Here is a 23,256-nt window from a genome sequence, read left to right as displayed (position 1 = left end):
AATTCTACAATAACTCCTGACAAAAATGACAAAGAAAGTGACTCAAAATAAACATACAGGTTGATAAAACTTGGAAGAAATGGAGTTCTTTAAGAAAAGGTGAAATGCCATTGGTCAATAGAACTTTATTTCCATTATGAATGATCATTTATTACAAACCATTTTTGAAATATATTAAAGTTTAACAGAAATATCCCACAGTTTGAGCCCTACAGGAGAAGGGTGAGACTTCAAATACAGTAACTAAAAGCAGCAAAAGTGTGCTCATAAAATATTGGTAATATATGCCCACGGATAGCTTGGAATCATAACATATATGATTAGGAGCTATTTAGGATATGATTTAAGACAGCGTTGCAAACCAACATCTCCTCTGAACATTAATGGGGAAGAAAAATAACTTAATATTTTCAAACAATAACCTGTGCATGGAAATTTTGGGAAGGAAAAGTGAGAGGTCTTTATGTCTGATCGACAATGGGTATATAATGTACAACATTATGCTATATTTACACACAAGCACCCACGTCACCAGTAATATCGGACTGACTCAGCAGGACAAAGGTTACAATCATAGTGTAACACTAGGGGGCGCTAAATGCATATCTCTGTAACTAGAAATAGACCCTTTGTCATAACAAAAATTATGTATTTGTTTGATGCGTCGCAATTTGTGTAAATAAAGACCCACACCTATCATCAAATGGTTTTCTTTAGATTACAGACAATGCAATCTGCAGGATGATCAACCACAAATCCACTTTCCTCTTTCATGTACAACCTGCTGCGGCTTCTTCAGTCTTTGCCATCAAGGTGATGGCGTCACTTCTTCAACAGTGCCTGCTGTTCCGTTCCTTTTCTCAGCATCATCTGGGTTGGGAAACATAGATTTAATGAGACAACTAACAGTTGTTTAACAGAGAACCAGCCAGAATTTAAAGCAGCCATGTTGGATGGTCACTTTAGGGCTAATTAACAACCGACCTTGTGCAGCATCACTATAAAATTGTAAAGGAGGATAATTCAACCTCCTACTTTGCAACAGCGATAGTTGCAGCAACTTTTGTTACTTTGAATCCACACTGAGGCTTATCTGAAGGACGTCTGTTAGCATTAATATTTCTACATTTTTAGTCTAAAGACTGTTACCGGGTTGAAATTACAAGTGTAACAGTTTTAACTTCAAAATGATAACCATTTTTAATCATGCTAGCACTTTTGTATGTGGATCCATGGCTGCAAAACATCAGTCACTGCCTTTAAAGTTGCCATTTGGTGTCTTATTGAGACTCTTACCCATGCTACTCTCTTGCTGTTCTTCCTGTCCTGCAGTTGGTTCAGTCTCTTCACTGGTCTCAATCTCTTTTCCCTTCGTTTTAGGCTTCTTTGCAACAGGTGGTGGCACCTTTGTGCCCTTTTGTGCTGCCTCTGTTTCGCCGCCTGCCTTTGGTGGAGAGGAAACGTCCTGGTTCTTGTGCGTGGCTGCCTTTGTCTCTGCCACTGGCTTGGCTTCAATCACTACTTTGCTGCTTTTGGCGAAGATAAAGCTGGCGGTGCTGGAAGGCGACTTGCGGAGATCTGACGGTGATGTCGGTGAGTGCAGGCTGAGGCGAGAGCTGGGGACACCCAAGCTTCTGGCCGCCGTCCGCAGGCGGATAGCTTCCTGCAGGTTCATTGACGGGGACACGGAAGCGGCCGGAGGAGATTTAATCGTCAGGGATGAAACCGAGGACGATGACACAGGCGGAACCACAAGAGGCTCAGACTTGGGTGCGGGTGGCTGTGACGCAGCTACGGCCGGTGGAGAGGCGGGTGACGGCAAGTTGATGATCAGAGATTTTCTGATTGGTTTCTGGGGAGCCTCGGCGGTGGAAGACGAAGCTGGGATGTTTTTCCTCATTCTGACCTCAGCGCCTGGTTCCTCCTGCACTTGTGGAGCCTCAGAGCTCCTATTAACAGATGGTGGCTCCGCTGTCTGCCGGAGGGAGGGGGGCACAAAGGGGGTGGACTCATCTTTTATGACCGTGGCCGGGGTTCCCTGTGAGGCTTGGCCTTCTGTGCTTGCAGGACTAGACTCGTGTTTTACATTGGAGAGATCAGTTACAGGTGGAGGTATAACGATGTTTGCAGGTGCAGATGAAGTCTTTTCTTTAGGAGGGGGGGTTTCGGGACTTGGCCGGAAACTGTTTTCAGATGGAGCTGAGATGGAGAACTTCGGGACTGTTGGACCATCAGTGGTTGCATCTTCAGGTTGGTGGGGGAGCTCAATGGGAGGCGGTGGTGGAATACTCTGAGGTGGAGTAAGAATATGTTTCAAAGACTCTTGGTTTGCTTCGCAACTGGACGTAGCTCCTCCCTGTGGTAGAACAATGTCTGTTCCAGACAAATGAAGCCATGAAGGTTCTGTGTGTGGAATACATGGGGGTGCCATGGGCTCTGGTGAGTCTTCTTTTAAAACCTTCTCTTGAATAGGTGGAAGAACAACCTCAGTAGAGGATGGCATTGAAGCCAGGGTGGAGATGGAATCCTCCATCTGTTGTGGTGGCAGAGAAGAAACTTCCACCAATAGTGGAGAAGGGACTGTTGTGAGAGGAATAGGAGAGGAATCCTCTGTGGTTGGAGGAGGAAGAGAAACCTCAATGGGTGGAGGAGGAGTAGCCGCTTTGGGTGGTGGAGGAGGAGTAGCCGCTTTGGGTGGTGGAGGTGGAGAAACGTCTTTGGGTGTTGAAGGAGGAGAAACCTCTGTGGGTGGAAGAGGAGTAGCCGCTTTGGGTGGTGGAGGTGGAGTAGCCACTTTGGGTGGAGGAGGAGAAACGTCTTTGGGTGGTGGAGGAGGAGAAACCTCTGCGGGTGGAAGAGGAGTAGCCGCTTTGGGTGGTGGAGGTGGAGTAGCCACTTTGGGTGGAGGAGGTGGAGTAGCCACTTTGGGTGGAGGAGGAGAAACGTCTTTGGGTGGTGGAGGAGGAGAAACCTCTGTGGGTGGAAGAGGAGTAGCCGCTTTGGGTGGTGGAGGTGGAGTAGCCACTTTGGGTGGAGGAGAAACGTCTTTGGGTGGTGGAGGAGGAGAAACGTCTTTGGTTGGTGGAGGAGGAGAAACGTCTTTGGGTGGAGGAGGAGTAGCCACTTTGGGTGGTGTTGGAGGAGGAGAAACTTCTTTGAGTGTTGGTAGAGGAGTAACAGCTCTGAATGGTGGAGGAGGAGTAACCGCGTTTGGTGGTGGAGGAATAACATATTTGACTGTTGGTGGAGAAGGAGTAACATTTATGGGCAGTGAAGGAGAAACATCTTTTAGATGTGGATTGGAGACATTTTTAATCAGAGGAGGGTAAACTGCTGTAACCGGTGGAGGGGGGGCAGTGTAAGGTGGAGGAGGTGGGATATTCAGGGATGGGGGGGAAGATCCTACAGCCTCCTCCTTCACCCTGTCACATTCCATTTTCCCCGCAGATAAGCTGGATGTGCACGAGGCACCGCTTCCCTGATGGGAGACATGTGCTGCTGCATCAGCTGGTACAGCTAAAACTCCCTCAACAAATACTGGGGGCGGTGGAAGCGGGAGCTCGAACTCATCAGGCCCATTGGCCCCGACTGGTGGAGGGGGTGGGGGCCAGGATAACTCAGGAGATACCGGTTCTGTCATAACTGACTCTGTGGTCTGTTTGAGGGGTTGGAGAAGAGGCACCGGAGGAGAAATGTGTACTAATGAAATGGCAGGTAACTTATCCGTCTTTGTTTTTATCTCTGTGGCTTGCATGGTTTCCTGTTGACCTTCCTGTTGCCTGCCAGCAGCCAGCCTTTCTTCCCGTTTCTCTACAGCTTTCACCAAGATACCGTTCAGCATATTACTTACTCTAACCTTCCCGTCTAGTTCAGACACATTCACATTTCCCATCAAATCAACATTCTGCGAAGTCCACCTGTCGTCATGCTCCTTGGGGACCACGTTCATAATCATACTTTCTTGTCCATTCTTCGTTTCTAGCATCTGTTGAGCTCCACTGACAGGTTCTGATGCTGGACTTTTGTGTTTCCTTTCTACCGTCAAGCTTTTCACAGCGCTTTCTGTCAGTGAAGAAGATCTCCGCCGCCTGTCCTTTGGGTTCTTCTTTATAATGTCGCTGATATTATCGGGCGCCGGGGGTCCCAGCAGCAGTTCGAAGGTGCGCTTGCTGTGAGCCCATACCTCTGGAGGAGGTGGTGGAGGCGCGTGGACTTTAGGCGGCGGAGGGATGTTGAAGAGCTCTATCAAGGCCCTCACAGAAGGACTGACGCTGCACGCATCCACCGAGATCTCTGATTTTGTGCTCTCAGACACCTCTGGCAGTGTGAGAGGTGGTGTGATAGACACAGCAGATGTGGAACCTGGGAAAAGCCTTTGAAGCTTCGCCAAGATGCCACTCCTGTGCCTCGTAGACGGGCTGTTCTTAGGTTTAGATGAGCCATCTTGGCTAGAGTAGCCGCTGGATGGGGAAACAACTTTTTTCAGCACTGATTCTTGTTTTCCTCGTGAAGCGTCCTTGGGACCCGTTACCTCCGCCTTTGCAGCTTGCTCTGGCTTCAGGACCTGCAGCTGGGATCTCATTGGACTGAATGATGTAGAACCCGTCGAGTCCTCCAGTGAACTGGTGTCAGCATTGTATCCCGGGCTGTCTATGGTTCTGGAGGAAGGAGGAGATGATTTGTTCTCCGTTTTATTTTCCTCGACTGGGATGACGTGATGTGGCGATTCACCCGAAATGACCCCAGCCAGGTCACGCGAGCGGCGTTTCATTTTACTGTGAAGAGAATACGATCGGCTCGGGGGAGGCGGAGCCTTCTTAGGTTTCATGACAGAGAGGCTACGTGCAAATGGACCCTCTTTCTTGATCCCATCTCTGTTAATGGGGATCAGGCCATTCGAGATATGGGAAGCCCTGCTGCCGGAAGAGAGAACAGCATTTCTGTCTCCATCCTGGGAACCTTGTTGTCGAGGGGTGGTGCTACTAGAGACAGTAGAGGAGTCGGACACCAAGGTCTCTGTAGAGCCTGAATTGCTCCAACAAGAGCTGTCGGACAGATTTTGAGAATATTTGCTGGATGCTCTAGATGAACAGGCTCTTGAGGATGGACGGGAAGTAGCCGGGCTGGACAGCAACAGACTCCCGTGACTGACGGTTCGAACGCTGTTGCGACTGCGTCCGCGGCTGATTTCCACCACGTCGATAGAGGGTGGCAACACAGCATTGGGGATGATCTTGGACATGTAAGCAGCCTGGGGTGACATAGACATGACGGGACTGGGTGGTTTCTGCAGGACACTGTTGGCTGTGGTCATCCAGGGGACAGCCAGGGACTGGGGCCTCTGCTTGCCTGAGGAGTCAGGGACAAGGTTGTGCAGCATGGCGATGTCATCCCGAGGACCGGCATGGGCTGCTGTGAGCTGCTCCATTTGGTTTTTGTTGAGGGGCAGGATGGCTTTCCCCTGCCGGCTGCACCCATCAGCATCTTTTTGTGACTTTGTCGTCATCCGTGGCCCATCGGGGGCTGAACTGTCATCGGTTTCACCATTATAAACCTCTTCCTCCTCTAATCTCGGGCCGACTGCCCAACCACCTCTGTCCAGACCTGAGGAATGACGAGCACACCCATTTGGAAGTTTAAAAGAGTAATTAAGTAATAAAACAGGCCAGAGAAAATAAACCTGTCCTGGGGTATTGAAATTATGAGCTACACACCCAATTCCATCTGAACATGCTGCGGGATGCCTCCAATGGTCTTTCTCTGTCTTCTCTTTGTTCTGCCTTTTTCTGGCTTCTTCCCCGAGTTCAGCGGCCTGAATGTTGACTCTATGAAAGAAATTGGAATCAAACGCTCGGTTAAGCAGCCGCTCGCCTTCTTTTCCGTGGCCTGCCATATCTATGCTTGCGGTTACCTTGCCGGGTGAGTCCAGAGCGGGAAGATCTTGTGGACACAGAGGATTGTACAGAGACGACGGACGTCGTGTCACCAATGGTGCTGTCCGTCATGAAGCCTCCGCCCTCCCCATCTGTGTGGACCGTCATTGTGGACTGAAAAAGCAAGAAATGGGGTTAGAAATAAATGAATAAAAGTGCTCGACAAGGGTTCGTTTGAGGTAAGGCAGGAAATACAAGTTCACTCACGATCGTGCTTTCATTATCCTTGCAGTCCACTCCATTATTGGATTCTGTCAGAAAGAGTAACAGTTAACAAAGCAGCTTTTTAGTCCTTAATAGGATTTATTTCCCTTGTACACACCCGTGTGAGTCATGCACAGGCAGTTATCAGTAGCCTGGCATGTGTAAACATCTATTTAGTGCTCATGTAACAAGGGGAAAGCGCTCACCTTCCTGCTGCATCATCTTTAATCCCTCCAGAGCTTCGCTGTGAAGGTTCTCCAGGTACTTGGGCCTGCTGCTCTCAATGAAGACATTCTCTTGAAGCAAAGGTGGTGTTGGGGACTTTTCATCCTCTAGCTTTAGGGCAGCTGGAAGTAGAGACAAGGGAAGAGGGGATCAGCATGGATGTGATCACAGATCTGAGCTTCAGCAGATACAATAACAGGGACATGATGTTTAAGCACCTGAATCCACTTCAGTGGCAGTTATTTCAAAATATTTTCACATCCAAAATGCCATCAAAATCTGTGAAAACCAGCTTAAAAACCGCCGCAACACTTTTAAGTACATTGTGCCATCTACACCACCACTGTCACTATAGAGTCTAGACCCTCAGCCATGTTATGAGCTAAGAGATCACATCCCTCTTCTAATGGTATGTAATAGTCATGTCAAACTGTTAGATCATTGGATTATCCACATTTCAACAAATATTAGATGTTATAGTGACTACAAATTACTAAATACAAAGTACACAACAGTGACACAGGTTTTACTGGAGAGTAACAGTAATTACCATTTTAAATGCTCCATTGTCTGTTTTAGAAAAACCAGTTTTACCAGCACGTACTGTTCACCCTGGAGTCTTAATTTAGATTCCTTTAATAGAAATGTGTGCGGCTTTCACTCACCTTTCTTTTGGAAGAATGTTGGAAAGCAGTCAAAATTAGCACCGGAGCTATTATTCAAAAGAACTACCATGTTGACTTCAATACAGCTCAAAAAAGTAGAAAAAGTAGATCTATGCGGTCAACTTGATCTCAAGACAAAACATTGTGGAGGGATTCGAAACAGGATTCTGATGCCATTTGTTGTTGATGGACTTGTTTTTGTGGAGTCGGGGTCCATGTGGAGCAGAGAGGGTCTGAGCAACCAATAGAAATTCAGCTCTCAAATGTTAATCCTCAGCAGTGTAATTCCTGCATCCTGCACATCTACCATCCCCCCCCCCCCCCCCCCACACACACACACACACTGCACATCAGATAACCATCATCTCACTGCTGCACCCCCACTGCTCATGCTGGATTGGTCCGCTGAGGAACAGATCAATGCGTTAATGCCAAAGGGAAAGGAAGCTGTTGTCTGGGATTTTTAGGTATGTGACGTCACAAACCGTCCTCTCTGATTCGCCCAACAGTGATTTGATCCCACGGTAACTATCTGAGGTTCATAACGTGGAAAAACAGGTCCTCAGACTCCACCAAAGGAAAATCCAACAATCCATTTTGCCACAAGGGGGTGTAAGTGAATAAAAACATTGTTTTCCAAAGAAAAGAAGTCTTTAAAGAGACCCAGGAGCAAATGGTCGCACATGTGAAAAATGTTCCTATTGTTTGCAGATACAACTTCACTAAACTTGTAAAAACAGGCAAACAGGAAATATTCAGCCAGCAACTTCTACAAACTTATGATGTCGCCTTTTTTCCCCCAATCATCCTCCGTTTTCACACCTCGCTCACATGCTGCCAGAAATAGTTGTTTTTCCTCCCCCAGCTGTGCTGCGAAGCCATGACACGGAATGTGCGCCATGTGAACAAATGAAAAACATTCCCATGGGTGCGATGCCACCAGAAAACGCCAGACGAAAGCAGTTTTACAGCACGAGTGGAGCAACGTTTCAGTGGAATCTGATGCTTAGGAGGAAGCCTCAGCCCGAAAGTGGAGAAAACGGACATGGAGGTGAAGAGAGCCGTCAGTCTGGGACAAGACTTATCTTATGACCATGACAGGACATAGAGAGGCCCATAGTGACGGATGGGGTGGAAAATAAATTGAGGGGCTCCTCCTCACCGCTTCGGGGAGCTGACTGTAATTGTCTCCATGTTAATCATTTCCATATTAAAAGACACCATCTGTCACTGGACCTGCAAGCATTAGCAGGATGATTGTGACCCCCCCACCACCACCCAGATACTGATGTTTACATCTGTGTGGTGGAAAAACAGTCTAAATCTGACGGATGATGCTGCAGAGTCAAGACAGGAATTATATTTCACGACATGTAAATAAGAGAGGATTTAAAGTGAAAGGCTTCAATCATGAAAACATCTGTTGGTATGTTTCACCAAAATGCAGGAGAAATATATATATCTATATTTAAAAAAATATAGATTTATGGTTTAGATGTTATTCATATAACAATATTCACACTTGCCAGAGCTCAAGACTGTATAATTATTTTTCTTTTAATTTATAGTTAAGTGTTCTAAATTATGACGTTTGAAATGGGTGGGTTTCCATCCACTCCGCTTTAAAAAGATCTGGCTGAATACAAGTGTGTCTTTTGAAATAATGAAAGTTGCCTACAGAGATTCTCCCAGTCAATGACCATTTAAAGTGGAATCTAGGGTTCTGGAACGTTTAGATACCCGTGTGGCATTTTCTGATGCCTAGATTGGCCACAAGGTGGCGTTTGTGCATTTAAAAAACAAGATTTCTCGGTCCAATCTATGCCAAAAGGAAAGAAAAGAAAAGAAAGCAATACCTCGACGTGCCTCTGACCTGCTGCACCACTGTTTTTGTGAAGGTGCTGGTGATGTCATCTCATCATTGAGCAGAGTCTAATCCTAAAAACACTGGAGGGGGTCAAAAAGGGCCTACCAGTCCAAGACCCTCGCTCCAGATGAAGAAGAACACACATACCGAATGGCAAAGACAACTTAATATGACTCTTCCTACTCTGCTTCATAGAGGTAAAGCAGACACTGATCCTCGCTCACGCCTCATATCCCTGCCCCAACATGCTTCTCCCTCTTGTTTTGCACCGTCAGGCAAACGCAGACCTTTTCTCCAGCACCGAGGGGGCCGTCTGCCAGGTGCTTAAGCCTCTCTAATCAGCCCCAACCCAACTCAGCTCTGTAATGACAGCGGGAGGGAAACCGAGCAGTTTCCCTTAAAAGCAGCTACAGCTGCCGATATCCTGGATGCACGGGCCTACGTTGAAGTTTGCAAGTTTCACGCTCTCGTGAATTAAAGACAAACATCTCCATTGAGGCTGGCAGACAGGAAGGAAAACTCAAGGCGTGACCAAAACGACAATGGAGGTAACAGATACTCCCGCCACATCCGGCACGCTGTTCTGCACCGGTTCAATGTCCGACAGCACAATCCGGGTGCCAGCGAACCGGCGCGTGTCCGCTGTTCCAGACATGAGCTCAAGTACTCCCGCTGTGGCTTTGCAGGTGGTCGCAGCAGTTCTCCACGACGGGAGGAGCAAGAAGCGTTGAATTAAACGCCATCATGAGACGACCACTGGGTTTCTGTTTAATGTAAGCACGGCGTTGTTACAGGTTTTCACTGTGCGCGATTACACGCAAAACAAGAGCTTCGTATTCGGGCAGGTACGACTAAAAAAGAACTATTTATCACTAAAATGGTCCTAGAGATTGTAAACATACAGCAAGGTGTGAATTCTAACCCTCTCAGAGAATTCCAGCCTTCTGTTCAGTGTTCGTTTTAACAACATAGATCCTCTGGCCAACATAAAATACAATCGTGCTAATTCATTCGGGACGTTGCTGCAAAAACCAACTGAAAAAAACAAACAGTTCTTCATACGGCCTGTTTTCCTTACAGTTCAATTCATTGTTTCTAAAACTGCCTCTCAAAAGAAAAAAAAAAAACATGACTCACTTTCCACACATTTTCCTTTCGCAACAATAGCAGTCGTACATGTTGCCAAAGAAACGATATATGAGATCATGAATGTAAAAAAAAAAAGGGCCTTTGGCACTTCTGCTTAGTTGGGCAACACCAACATCCAACTTTAGTTGCAGAATAAGAAGACTGTGATTCACTGAAACAGCAGCTGACTGGAGTGCCCATCTTATTTTTTTAACCTATACAAGAGCGGCGAGGTCATGGCGACGTCTTTCCGAGGTTGTTTGATTTCATTTCCCACCAAAGAGAGACAGCAAAGCTGAGCCAAAAGACACAAGAGTTAGCTCAAACCTGTTCTTCCACACTTCAGCGGTGCATTAATATCGCTGCACAAAGGCAACAAGACATCACATGTGACAAACGCTCAAAACTAGTGCTGCTCGCGACACTGAAAGCGGACGCTTGTTTTTAGGAACAAGGCTGATTCGAAGGGAGTGGGCATTTTTCCCACAGCTCTCCTAATTCAATTTTGCTGCTCAGATTTGTGTGCAGTCTGGCACAAATGAGGCTTTTCATCTAAATGGGCTTATGGTAACTCGCTGTGTCACATCGGAGCTTCTTCTTTCACTTCCTCCTTGAGTTCTTTCCATTTCAGAACAGTTCTAACCCTTCCAAAAATACACCTTCCCCCTTCCCGATTAATGCTATCTGTGTGTCTTGCATATATCAGACTTTACACATACGCTGACCTGGGGATGAACTCGCAAATGCTACAAAGGTTTTAAAATACCATAGCAAAAGGTGAGAAAGTGCTTTTATCAGATGTGCTTGAAGCAGCTTTAAATGATGGGGGGGGTAAGTCACGAATGATATAAAACTTCAGGAAAAGCAAATAACCAGATAAGCCTGGTGGTTTCCAAAGTTCTCCCCACTCCTGAGTCCTGCAGAGGAATATCTGCACATGGCTGGGGAATGTGTGGAATCTCTGAGGGAGTGTTTCAAGCAAGCAGGTGGCCGTCTGAGTGCACCTTGGTAGGAGTGCATGACTTAATCAGCCCTCCCTTCACCTTTTAATTTCTTATCTGAACAGCCGGAGAGAATTCCTCCTCCTGAACACGAAACTCCGGATTGTATCAGAGAGGACCTCATTTTGAAGTTCACCGGGTAATCAATCGTTGCCAGGCAACAGATGATTGAGAGCGAATTAACACCCGGCCGCAGGCGGAAGCGCTAACCTGTTGCTCCGGGACTGCAGAGGTTCACCAGACGTTGACCAGGTGGTCATCGGCCCAGTCCCTGCTACCATGCGCTCTGGTCAAACTCCGTCGGCCTTGTTTACAAAAACGGCATTCCAGTGAAGAGTGCCGTAACCTGAGGCTCAGGGGAAGCTCACCCTGACAGGGAATCTAGATCAACCTGCACCGTCAGACTTAACCGACACAGAACACACATGGCAACAGCCTGCTGGGAGTCTGGTTACAACAAATAACGCAGGTTCGGGCTGACGCTCCTGAAATAAAAGGCATATTTCATGGAGTACTGTTATGATCAAAGCTCCCCAGTTCATTTCAGTACAGACACGGATCAGTTAATACTGCCTGGTGTATTAGAGATTTTTTTAAAAGGTATCCACTAGTGTTAAATGTGCACGACCTCCGTGTAATCTTGCATGAGGGCAGAGACCCAGAGAGAGGAGCAACAGTGAGAGAAGCCCTTGTTCCTCACTCACTCCCGGCTTGGCTTTTAATTAACTGGCACTGTGCCGGTCATACCAGGCATTTAGTGGGGCCCCCTGGCATCAATGCAAATCATCACCATCATCATCATCGTCATCATCAGGAGCTCAGGCCGAAGTATTCGACCTCTGTGCAAGGGTGGTCAGGCTCCCGCTGCTGTAAGATTCCACAGAACACCAACAGACCTCTGTCTAGTCAAGAGTCCCTTCTTCTGCGAACCTCTTGCCACGTTTTCAGGAGCAGCATTTTCTAACGTGCTTGAAATGGTGAAGTGGAACCTGGAGCTGATGCGGGAGGCCGACGTCGCGACGGCCTCGGCGGAGTGCTTATATCTATCCCCAGGTTTATTCTCTCTTACAAAACCCTTCGCGCTAGACCTAGCGCAACACAGTACAAACATTGCGAAATTAATCGTAGCGAACGCAAGCTGATGTGTCTGTGCCCAAAAACGTGCCTGCACATCACGCTCTGTTTAGTCTGACTCCCCCCTCAACCTCCCAGCGGAGCTACTTCAGAAACCGTCTCCTCCATCTTCAATTCATGTTCTTCTGATTAGGCTGCATTAAGCCCAACAAAGGTCTGACACCCGCGCAGGTGCTGCAAAAACTAGACGGACGACTGGATGGTGGAGTTTAGAACACAAGCTCCAACAAGAAGTCGCAGCTGTGAGCAGCAGAAACCCGAGTTTCATGCGTTCACTCCAGGCAGGAGTTTGACTTCACTCCAATCACCTGGACAGGTGACAAAACAAACAGGACACCATCCATTTCACATAAAGCTGCCCGACAGCAGCCCGAGAGAAACGTTTCTCCCAGCAGGGAATGTTGTGAAACAACAGAACGGAGATTTTTTTTACAGCCCACAAAGTAAGCAAAAGGTCAGACGGTGAGTAGGAAGTCGGTCTGTTCAAACATCCAGTTAGTGAACAAACAGATGCTAGTTGCTAAGGAGACATTTTCAAACTGTTCTATTATAGTTTAACTATAATTTTAGACCACAGTGGTGATGAAGATGAGTCATTCTCAACAAATGACTTCACGGGGTAAAAACCTTTAGCCTGCGGAGTTCTGGCCAAAACAATGGTGTCACACAGCAGATCGACAACGTGTAGACGTGTGAGTCCACGGGACACGAGGCCAAACCTTTGTCCGAGTGCGGCAGAAACCTGTTTAATACTGTAGAAGACTCCGTGAACTCCTTCATCCTGCCCGTGTGTTGTGCGGTTTATCTCAGATGCCATGACAACAGCAACAAACACGCATTAAAGAGGCAAAGCATAACTCGACTTGATGTATTCATAAATCTCTTAAGAATACTGTTCAGCCCAGTCTTCAAGCAGTCTGACAAGCACATTTCATCATAGATGGTGGAAATAAAAAAAGACTTTACTCCCTTTTGGAAGTAACTCAGCAGTTTGGAAAAGATTTGGACTTCCAAGAGGAGAGACAAACTGTTGATAAAGTACTCAAAACAGGCACGACATGTGACGCCTCACATAAGACAGTTTGCTAACCATGTAGTTTTTTCTGCTGTGGGAAGATAAAGGCGTCTGCAATAAAGATTCACTGCCAGGTGATATTTCACAGTCACTTTGCTAGCTGCTTGGCTAATCTGCAGTAATAAGAACACACACTCTTGCAGAGCAGCTGTTTCGACACACTGACACATATTATCATTGTAGGTTATGACTGTGTATGACTTTGTGAACCCTAACAGAACACCTCGAAACACTCCTACAGCCTCTTACCGTGACCTTGTGTAGGAACCTGCCTTCCTGATCTCTGCCCGCCCTTGTTTCCGCCATGATGTCCGCCATGATGTCCGCCATGATGTCCGCCATGATGTCCGCCATGATGTCCAGCAGGTTTTGCATCCGCAGACATAAAAATTTCAGGGCTTCGCCCCAGCTTTTCTCCTTTGGCGAGATCCCGTCTCTTCTTCCCCTTCAGCCAGCCCAGAGCTCTTCCGATGGAGTTACTGCGCTTCTTTCGGCTCCTTCTGTTGTGCTTCTCCTGGGCAAGAATATTCACCACATCCTGGGGAATCAGATCCCCACGCCCCAATGAGTCACGGTTTGACATACCAACTCGCACTGGAGGTAAACCCTGGGGAGAAAAAAAAAAGGAAAATTAACGTGGAGTCAAGGCTACTCAAGATGTTCATAGGCTCCACTTCTAATTTTAGAAAATATGGTTTTACAGAGCTTGGGAACTGCTTTGAATAAACCATCAAAGTTCCTTTGGTGCTGACAGGGACGAGAGTCTCCTGCAGTTGTGGCTGGCGTTTCCTTAAAAACATCATCCAGGGTTCACAGTGACAGTTTTATGGCAAAAATGACATGACTGCTGAAAACATCCACGACTGAGGGAATCAGATTTGCCTGCTGTATTATTTATACTGCCATCGCATGTGAGTAGCAATTTGTGTTGCTGTGTATATCGTACATTTCGGAACACCCTTATTTTCAGTGCTGGGCACGGACCAGATTGTAGCCAGCCAGCCAGCCAGCAAAAAAAAAAAAAAAAGTTAGCCTGAAATTAGCATCCCAGGAAACTGGGAAAAGAGGATGGTAGAGGTAGAGCACCATTTAATATCACTTGTGGACCTGCACAACTCTTAAAGCAGCGTCAGCGTTTCTACCGGACCCTAGTTTAAAGCTCATCAGCCATAAAAGTGAGTGCTGTTCAGACTTTATTTAAATGGCAACATTTCCACTCATGGGTTCAATGTGATGCAAAACAGACCTGCTGACGGTGGCGAACAAATAAAGCAGCTCAATAATAGTCAGGTGGGGTGGTCAATCATCAGGTTTGGAACCCATAGATATGAGGACTCTTCTTCTGTGGTGATACCATGTTTAACAGAGCGCTACAATGCACAGGCGTGCGTGTTTATCTGTCTTTTAGCGTTTCCGTGGGCGCTCCTCGTTCGAACCCACGCACTCACCGTTGCAGACCCCCTTTAGTCTCTAAACCAAACTTCTGGGTTCTGCAAAGAAGAGAACTGGCACCGCTCCCTTCATTCCACAATATGGAGTCATGATTTACGAAGCCACACCCGTAGGCTGCACTTCTGCAGGCAGCACACTGGGAAGAGCCGCGTAATAACAAAACGGGGGCCGATGTGGGTCTACACCATTCATTTATGTAATGATCATGTCTGTTTTGAGTTTCTGCTCAAACAGTGAGCTCACACCTTCTCCCGGTGCGGAAAGAGCTCAGGACATGCAACGCGGTCAGAACAAACCAGCCTTTAAGGATTCTTAACTGCCACAGACGACAACAGAGGCATCCGTCACGCTGGCTGAAAATCTTATACGGTTCCCTTCCAAAGTGTACTTAAGGAGGAGGAATGTGATCAAAATACATTTGGGTTCATCACATGGAAAAGATGAGAACATGAAAAACACTCTGAAGTATTTTTATCACCCAGGGGTTCAAACAGAGAGCCAAAATATCAGGATAAATACTCTGGTATGTCAGAGACAATTTTATCTTGTTTATGTTAAGCGTTATAGAACATCGCATTCCCTCTGCCAATACGCTGCACCGCCAAACAACAGCCCTGTTTGTTCACATGAGCAGGTTATCTCTGCAGATCGAGTCAGGTTTAAATCCTTTAATTCTTTGATGAGGCTCATCAGTGCACAGAAACATTTTTTCTTCATTTCACCTGCATGTAAGATCAAAAACCACGGCCTGATATTGCATTTAGCTACAAAAAAAAAAGTTTAACGGCATCATAAACAACATACAGTTTAAAGTAAATCACAGATTTTTTCATAGATTAACTGTATTTAGTATGTCCAGTTATTATCTTACTATGTGAAGTTTAATGCAGCTAACCTAATGAAAATAAAACCTTTTAAAAGTAAATAACTATCCCAGACGCCCCCTTGTGACAGTCTGCAGTAGAAAATAAGCCCCGCCTCCTCCAATTATTCCAAAGCAGACCTAAACCTACGGACATCACAGCTCTGTCCCTCCAGTCAGCAAAGGTCGGCCAAAGCTGGGTTCTCTGACCTCACTGCATTTCCATCTTAACACTGATGCTTCTTTAGTGACATTAATGGAACTCTGGTTGAGGTTCCACAGGAGGGGCCCGAGACGAGTGCTCGAAGTACTGGAGGGCTTTTTCTAAACATTGTGCATACATGGGCACAGTGCAAGTAATTTGTTATCTCAAGAGATGAGGTTGTTCTTCACCGCCACACCTCGCAAATGGCGACCAGAGTAAATGGACGCGAGCTGCAGTGAAAGGCCAATAAAGAGCATCCATCCCTCCACCTTCCCTGGAGAACAGCGGCAGGCGTCTCCCTGCGCTGATCCCCTAGTTACTGCTGCTCAAAATTACAGTCATTTGCAGTGACTAAGATCTGTGCGTCTGTATTGGCTGCCCATAATCACACCAGCCACACGGGACAAGAGGGAGATCCAGTCATTAAAGGTCCCACACTGATATTTTTTCCATAACAAAGGGGTCGGTGCAACACTGACGACTCAGATACACGGTGAGGACCACCCAGAAGACCACCGTCTCAGCAGTCCCGAGGAGTTTACATGTGCCGCCGTTAATGTGGCTTCAAGTACCAGCCTATCATTTTCAGCCGGCACTAAATATTCTTCGGTTTGACTCCTTCCACTTCTAAGCACTTTATTTTGAGATTTTCTGTAGAACCATATCAGGTTGGTAAAGGGGGGGAAAGTCCACTCATTTCTCCAACACGTCGACTTTGGATTCGTCTCTCCCTTCGGACCCAAAACAACGCAGCAGACATCTTAATTACATGCCACACTCCCGGCAGCCATCAACCACACCCCCCCCTTGAACTCCAAATGAATACATAAAACAGAGTTCTGCCTGATTATAGAAGACTACAACGTCACCACATTGTTGGGCCTCAGGAGCTTCCCCCCAGCTAATGTACATCCCAAAAAACTAATAATAAAGTGCGTGCTCTCTTTCTTTCTCTCACACCAGTCAGATCTGTGGTTTCCCAGCCTTTGTCCAGTCCTGCAGGAGCAGGCTTGTGTTCCGACATGCTGTTTACTTATCCAGAAGACGGAAGGCTTTCACGTTGGACAGGCGGTAGGGCACAAACACAGCAAACCTCAACGCGGTGTGTCAATACTTCCAGCGCTGCCTGATTATCCGACGCTGACAGTCCTGTTTACACACCAGCATGGAGCAAACTGGGACTGACAATAGTTTACATACTGGCATTTTTGCACGGCGGTGGGAATATCTGGGAATCATTTTCTGCTGCGTACTTTTGGCAGCTGAGGTCGGACTGAGAGCTGCCGCTACAAAGGTGGGTCTGCTCCCCGCTCGGAGGCTGCTGGGTCGGCTGTTAAAGGGCAGCATCTGCTTTGCCTACAGCGAAACACGGCAGAGCAGCTTATTGTGGTATTCCACATTCAAATCCATTAAAATAGCAAAGACATCCACTTCACGCCGCGTTTGGCTTTGATGTCGACACAAGCGACGTTACTGTAGGCCTGGGTGAGCTGGTTCACACTCTCGACTTGATCCGTGTAAAAGACAGTATGTAAAGCATTCACAGGCTTTGTTGTCTGGAACGGGATGCCTTTAAGGTGGGATTTACTAGAAAAACCTGACCTAAAATTGAAAAGTAACATCCCAGGTTTGTGTCATCAACAATAAGCCTAAAAATGAGTTTAAGGCTAATGTGTCTCAAACTGTGACAGCAGTGAATAATGTTAAGTTTGCACATGGTGGTGTAATCTCCCGGAAGTGACTTTGACGGCGGTGAGTCACTCGGGGAAGCTGAAGGAGCAGACTCCAGTTCTCTCACCGAGGATAAGGCAAAGCCAAGAGGGAGTGCCGCTGATCCAGGCTGCCACCCTTGTTTGAATTAAAACTGGATCAGTTTAACCAGACAGCCATCCATGTCGGCTTTCACGTGGCACTGTTGTGTCCGGGTGTCCATCAAACAAGAATGACAATTTCGAAGTCAAATGGTCAATGTTCTCCTGTTACCAGGAGGTGCTTGACCAGCAGTGCTGAGGTCAACAGGGCAACTGTTAAAACACACTTAACGTCACCCTGGAACCAAGCGGCTAAGCTAAGTGTTTAGCAACGGGTGGCAGGTGAGGGCATCAACCAGGGCGTTGGCTCCCTTTTCTGGGCATTTTCAAACAAGACCACTGCAGTGCCAGAGCTACCACGTCCGTCCTCCACACCGAAGCCAGAAGAGTCCAGGAGAAAAGCTTTGAGGGAGGTGTCAGAGTAAAATAAGAGGAAGAGTTTTAGTACAAGCTTTGATCCGGTCCTGTCCACGCTGTGCACGTGAACATTGTTAACAGCACGGACCCATTTCACCAGAGTCTGGTTTCAGTAACTACAAACGTGCAGCAGAGAAAGGACTTGGACTGATATCATCTGGTCCTGAATGAATGGGAAAAATATGGCTGTGATAAAAAATAAACAACAATAACAACCATGGTGATAATGGCACGACTCCAAACGCTGGAACTGAACTCAGCCAGGGTAACACCGTGTGTTTCTGTGTGTGTGTGTGTGTGTGTGTGTGTTTGTGTGTGTCCTGGAGATCCGTGGACGCTCTAGTGCAAGTTGGCGTGCTTGTAGCCATGCAGCAGCTTGTCTGGTGAGAGCAGAGGCTGCATTCCTGAGGGATTGATAATTACCAACTGAGGAACTCTTAAGTTCACATCTGCTTTCACCCCCCCCCCCCTTTTGCCCAACTCCCGCTCCGTCACACATCCGTCAGAATTACACCGCCGTCCCAAGAGTCAGAGCCGTGATTCTATTTTTCTTTTAAAAAAACTGGAACAAAATGATCAACATCATCATCATCATCATATGACTCTGTCCTAGACTTTATAATAACTGGAAGCAGCACTGGACTGGTTACTCTTAATTTTGTCCATTTCTTCTTTATTCTTTAAAAAAAATGTAACTTCCACTGAATGAACCTTTAACTATAACAGGATATAAATGCAATGCTACACACACATTAATAAATCCACCTGATTCAACCTCAAACCTGATCCTATTTAATAATATATTCCATGCAAGCATTGATACACTCCAAGCGTCCACTATACATAAGAAAATGCCCTTGAACCAAAACAACTTCCTTTAGAAACAATAAAATGCAACTGACCACTTCAGAGCTATAATTTGCCAGTGAATTAACATCTTCAGGGATTGGCAGCAAAGATCAGCAGCTTCCTGTCAAGTTCCTCTGTTTGCTTTGCTGCCAGGCGTTCCCGGTCTGGACGGTTGCCTGTGAGCGGCTTAAAGGACCCCTGAACGCTGGGGTCATTCGTGTGAAAGAGAAAAGGGGAGCGCGGGGAAGGTAAATACAGCTGCACACTCTCAGATTCAAAGTACACCCAAGGATCCTGGAAACAAAAAAAATGTGACCACTGCTGTGAATCTGGCATGTTTGAAGTTGACCCAGTCTGACGGCTGCCCGAGCGGGCGGCGGCATAAGCTCAAAAATAGTCCTGAGGGCTTAAGAGTTGAATTCCTGCAAGCACCCGCTCGGTGGTGTCTTAATGGCCCTAAATTGATTTAGTCTTTGATGAGGCCCCATTGATGACTCCCTCATAATCTAATCATACTGATGAAGAGCGGGGGTGTTGCACTCAGCAGGTAGGAGTCCCCTCTCCCGACAGGCCGGGACGGCGCCTCGTCATCCCCCAAATCAGTGTCCAAACAACCTGCCGCCAACTGTTCCTCCCGTTGTTCTCTGTTGAAAAAACAAAACTACCATTCCGCATCACGTTCTGAACCTCCAGAGTCGTTGGGGTACCTCGAAAGCTTACGTAACAGGCGCGCAATCTCACTGGCTGCAAGCCCTGGCACGGCAGGCTGGTGAAGACGGAGCACCAGAATGTGACACACCCTATCTAAACAAACTGCTCTGCCTCGGCCTTCCTACCGGAGAGGGAGGTGAACTTGGTAGCCTGCAGAGCTCTTAGAAAAGTTTGGATTTGGAGCAACGGGTCAGGGTCCGCAGGACAAACAGAGGGAAGGGGGGAAGGGGGTCCTGAAGGGGTCCGGTTATCTCGGGGAGGTTAATCTACCACTACTGGATCTATACAAGATCTATGAACTCTTCAGACAGCGGGCTGCCACTGGCCGCTGTAAATTCAAGTGTCAAGTAGTCACTTGTTGCTGGGACAGTGACAGGAAATAACAATAGACTCCATTGTGATGAGCTCCATGAGCGAGAGGAGAACTGCAGGTCTTATATTACCTGAGCTCAGGATCCCTCAAGGCCAAGCTAAGCAAATCTCCCACACCTAGTTTTACTTGCATGTCTATACTCAACCTGAATCTCCTACAACCCACTTGCAACGCGCTCGATCACATTACTCGATAAAACCGGTTTTTGTGTACATCCCTTGTTGTTTCTTTTTAACCCTTTCTTTAAATTCCAGAAAAGAAAGACGGTGTCACAACTGCGCATTAAGAAAAATATGCAATTTTAAACTATTATGGCATTTCAGGTCACTTTACCGTGATTGAAACTGTACAGAAGGTGGACGCATCACGCAGCTTCAGACGCGTCAAACTGTTGATTCCGAACTACAGATCTAAGCAAAATAAATACCTTAATGAACTTGTAGGTGATTGCTGCTGATTTCAGCCTCTCTCCATTGGAAGCCTGTCGTGTCTGCTCCTCTCCGACTCCAAACTTTTTACCATCCAAGGGAAAACTTCAGGTGAAGCATTTCCGCCTGACAACAGAGCTGGGAACGCTGGCAGACTTCTGGATGTTCGTACGCGGCCGATGCAGCTCCGTCTGCTGGACACCCACAAAAGCCTCTCGGTCCCGGGTCGGAGCCGTGTGTCCGTGAACGCTCCGGAGGACCACAGACGAGAAATGAGGAGAAGTTCCGTCGCACGTCGACCTGTAGCTCCCACCTGCAGGAAGCTGGGCGCACAGGTGAGTCAGTCAGCGGGCGACTCGACGAGGACACCCACTGGTGAGATGGTAGAACAACAGGTTTGCGGTGCCATTTTATTTATAAAACAGTTTGGCATGGAGATTAAAAAAAATAAACCCACATGATATTTGAGAAATTGCTACTCTTTCACGCTAGAAATAGGTGCTTCTCTGTCTCATCTTTGGTTCCATACTACCAGACTCAATCATGCGTCAGAAATACATCTCATATTTCTTTATATGTTCCGAACATTTAATAGCTTTACCGTTCCTATATTTAGATGTCTACACGCGTGCATCCAGTCATTTATTACTCTTATATGTTTTTTTTAATGATTCTTTTATTTCGCCCGTTCTTTTAGGTATTTGTCTAATCATATATCATGTATTATTGATAAATGTGCTCCTAGTATGTGCTACTCGGTCATTAAACTTTATTTTAGTTTTGATCTGGAAATGTCTTAAAAATAGCTCTGAGCAGAAAAGCCTGCACATGCATGCTGACATTGCTGCAATTGCCTACAGCAGCTTTAGGCTAAATACTTTCAAAGGAGTGCTGAGAAAAGCTGTTGCTCAAACCCTTTTTTTTCCCAGTCCTGATGTCATTATCTTGTATATGCACATAAAACACGGGCAACATTTAATATAGTTCTCTGGCAGCAAGATTGGTGCAGCCAAGTCTCTGACCGACACAGTCAGGCCCAGGAAGGCCTCTGTGGAGGCACGAGAAAGTCTTAGATAGAATTTCCCCCTGTGAGTGTCCAGCGTTATTAATAAACACAGAGTGCATGTCCTGAAGGCAGTCTGATCCTTAAACTTAAATTCAAACTCTGGACCGTCAACTTCAAACAGTAAGTAAAAATATAAACCAATATGACAACTACAAGATATAGATGTAGTTATCTCAGGTCTAAGCTGGTGAATTTGCATTTGTATTAGCTTTTCAGCTGACTGCGTTGAAAATTTAATTAAATATAGTGTTGTTATGTAAATGAGCTTTTAAAGAACAGGGTTTGATGGCTTTACAACAACAATCTCATCAATTATTGCTGATTAATCGGGGTGTTCCCCCTGTCCTAGCTTTCAGCTGAGGATCAAGCAAAGATCGACCTGTAAACACACAGTATTTACCGAGGCGTCAGCCATGGAACAGTGTGCTGAAGACATTACAGACAACTCTCTTGATGCTAACAAAGAAACATTCCTGGGTGATTGTTCACAAGGTTCCATCCTTCAAATGGAGCAGGAAATCATGAACAAGCTGGGGCAACAATTTGACCTCTGCACTCAACAGGTGTCTCACCTGGAGATGCAGAGAGAGGAGCTGATACAAGAGCTCCTCTGTCTACACGAGCCCCTGCTGAGAGCACTGCAGGAGCTGAGGTATAGGCTGAGGGAGGCGCAGAGTCAGCTCACGCTGTCTCAGCTGAGGTATCTCGCTGTTTGTGGAGAGGTGCAGCAGGTGAGGAGGAAACTTTTCAGCACAGCAAGAGACTGCATCCAAAGTCAAGTGACGCTGGCTGCACGCAAGTACGAGGTGGCCCAAGCCCCCTTTATGCAGGTAACTGGTGTATGGAAGAGGTGCCGTCTCAGCATCATTGTATGTACACCTGCATAGCCAACTGCATGTATTTTATCATCTATCCACAGGAGGAGCTCAAGGCCAGTATCCAGTCTCTGGTGGAGCATTTGTCCCAGCTCCAGGAGGACTATCAGATCCAGCTAAATACCTTAAAGGAAGAGGCCACCGGATTTTACAGGCCCAGATCAGTAAGTGATATTGGCCTGTGCCGCAGGGCTTCTGTTAGGCTCCAGCGTCGTCTTAGTGGCAGCATGAGGATGCTGGAGGGATGGTATGAGCCTCGGCTCATGGCCCTGCTCAAGAGAAAGCAGATAGGAGAGGAAGCTTTGAGACAGAGCAGGGAGCAGGCGAGGGCACTGAGGGACAGCCTGGGACCCCTCAGAGAGGATATACAAAGACTGGAGCTCCAGAGATCCTGTCTGGAGCAGAGGTTAAGTCTGGTGGAGCAAGAGAGGGAGGAAAGCGTCACACAACGAAAGGTAGAGTGAATGAAAACGATGCAGAGGTGCACAGAGACCTCTATGGTAACTAGGACGTTGCTGTTTTGCACAGGAGACTGTGAGGGTCCTGGAAGAGACTCTGAGGGAATTACAAGTGGAGTTCGAGGTGCAGAGAAAATCAAAGAGTGACCTGGAGCGTCAGAAAAATTGCCTCTCCGAAGAGCTGACACATCTGAGGTAGGTTGGCCCTGATTATGCAGCATCATCTTCTCCAGGGTTCAAAAAAATATTTTCATTTTAGGGGCCATGATGATCACACCACAGAAGAGGATCCCCAAGTTTGTTCTAAATTGATCAGCATGTAGCCAAGCGTGAATTACTGCTAGACAGGTAGTGACATTCAGTAATTTGCTTTGCCTTAATCCAGTTTTCCTTAAATGATATTCATACACTGTTGCATTTTGCCTGTATTATTCCAAACCAGTTTGTGACATATAGTTGGAAAAAATGTTGTCCTAATAATTACAAAACTACCAGTTTTCACTGGGGTTCTCCAAGT

At 46.7% G+C, this 23,256-nt stretch overlaps 2 protein-coding genes across 5 annotated transcripts; one reads left to right on the top strand and one right to left on the bottom strand.

The window, feature by feature from the left end:
• Positions 1 to 102: 102 nt before the first annotated feature.
• Positions 103 to 20,481, bottom strand: LOC105418098 (uncharacterized protein KIAA1522 homolog). Of its 2 annotated transcripts, XM_029825954.1 has the most exons (9): positions 20,340 to 20,481; positions 13,482 to 13,839; positions 6,344 to 6,484; positions 6,141 to 6,184; positions 5,912 to 6,047; positions 5,715 to 5,825; positions 2,897 to 5,604; positions 1,297 to 2,794; positions 103 to 870 (listed from the first exon to the last, which is right to left on the bottom strand). In XM_029825954.1, the coding sequence occupies exons 2-9, from the start codon at positions 13,813 to 13,815 to the stop codon at positions 809 to 811; spliced, it is 5,034 nt and encodes a 1,677-aa protein (XP_029681814.1). In that variant the 5' UTR covers positions 13,816 to 13,839; positions 20,340 to 20,481; the 3' UTR covers positions 103 to 808. The 2 variants fall into 2 exon arrangements, with proteins under 2 accessions (XP_029681814.1, XP_011614522.2); XM_011616220.2 differs by having other exon boundaries at positions 1,297 to 5,604.
• Positions 20,482 to 20,485: 4 nt separating this feature from the next.
• On the top strand, positions 20,486 to 23,146 carry LOC105418748 (syncoilin-like). 3 transcript variants are annotated; one of them, XM_029826006.1, is made up of 6 exons: positions 20,537 to 20,675; positions 21,756 to 21,883; positions 21,970 to 22,236; positions 22,326 to 22,736; positions 22,810 to 22,934; positions 22,999 to 23,146. In XM_029826006.1, exons 2-6 carry the CDS (start codon positions 21,860 to 21,862, stop codon positions 23,060 to 23,062), a joined length of 891 nt encoding a protein of 296 aa, XP_029681866.1. In that variant the 5' UTR covers positions 20,537 to 20,675; positions 21,756 to 21,859; the 3' UTR covers positions 23,063 to 23,146. The 3 variants fall into 3 exon arrangements, with proteins under 3 accessions (XP_011617510.2, XP_029681866.1, XP_029681860.1); XM_029826000.1 differs by lacking the exon at positions 20,537 to 20,675 and adding an exon at positions 20,792 to 21,526; XM_011619208.2 differs by lacking the exon at positions 21,756 to 21,883 and having other exon boundaries at positions 20,486 to 20,675.
• Positions 23,147 to 23,256: the final 110 nt, after the last annotated feature.

Source organism: Takifugu rubripes, chromosome 2 (genome assembly GCF_901000725.2).
Source record: "Takifugu rubripes chromosome 2, fTakRub1.2, whole genome shotgun sequence".
Taxonomy (NCBI): domain Eukaryota; kingdom Metazoa; phylum Chordata; class Actinopteri; order Tetraodontiformes; family Tetraodontidae; genus Takifugu; species Takifugu rubripes.
The sequence above is the reverse complement of the archived record's forward strand: the minus strand, read 5'-3'. Positions and strand labels throughout refer to the sequence as shown.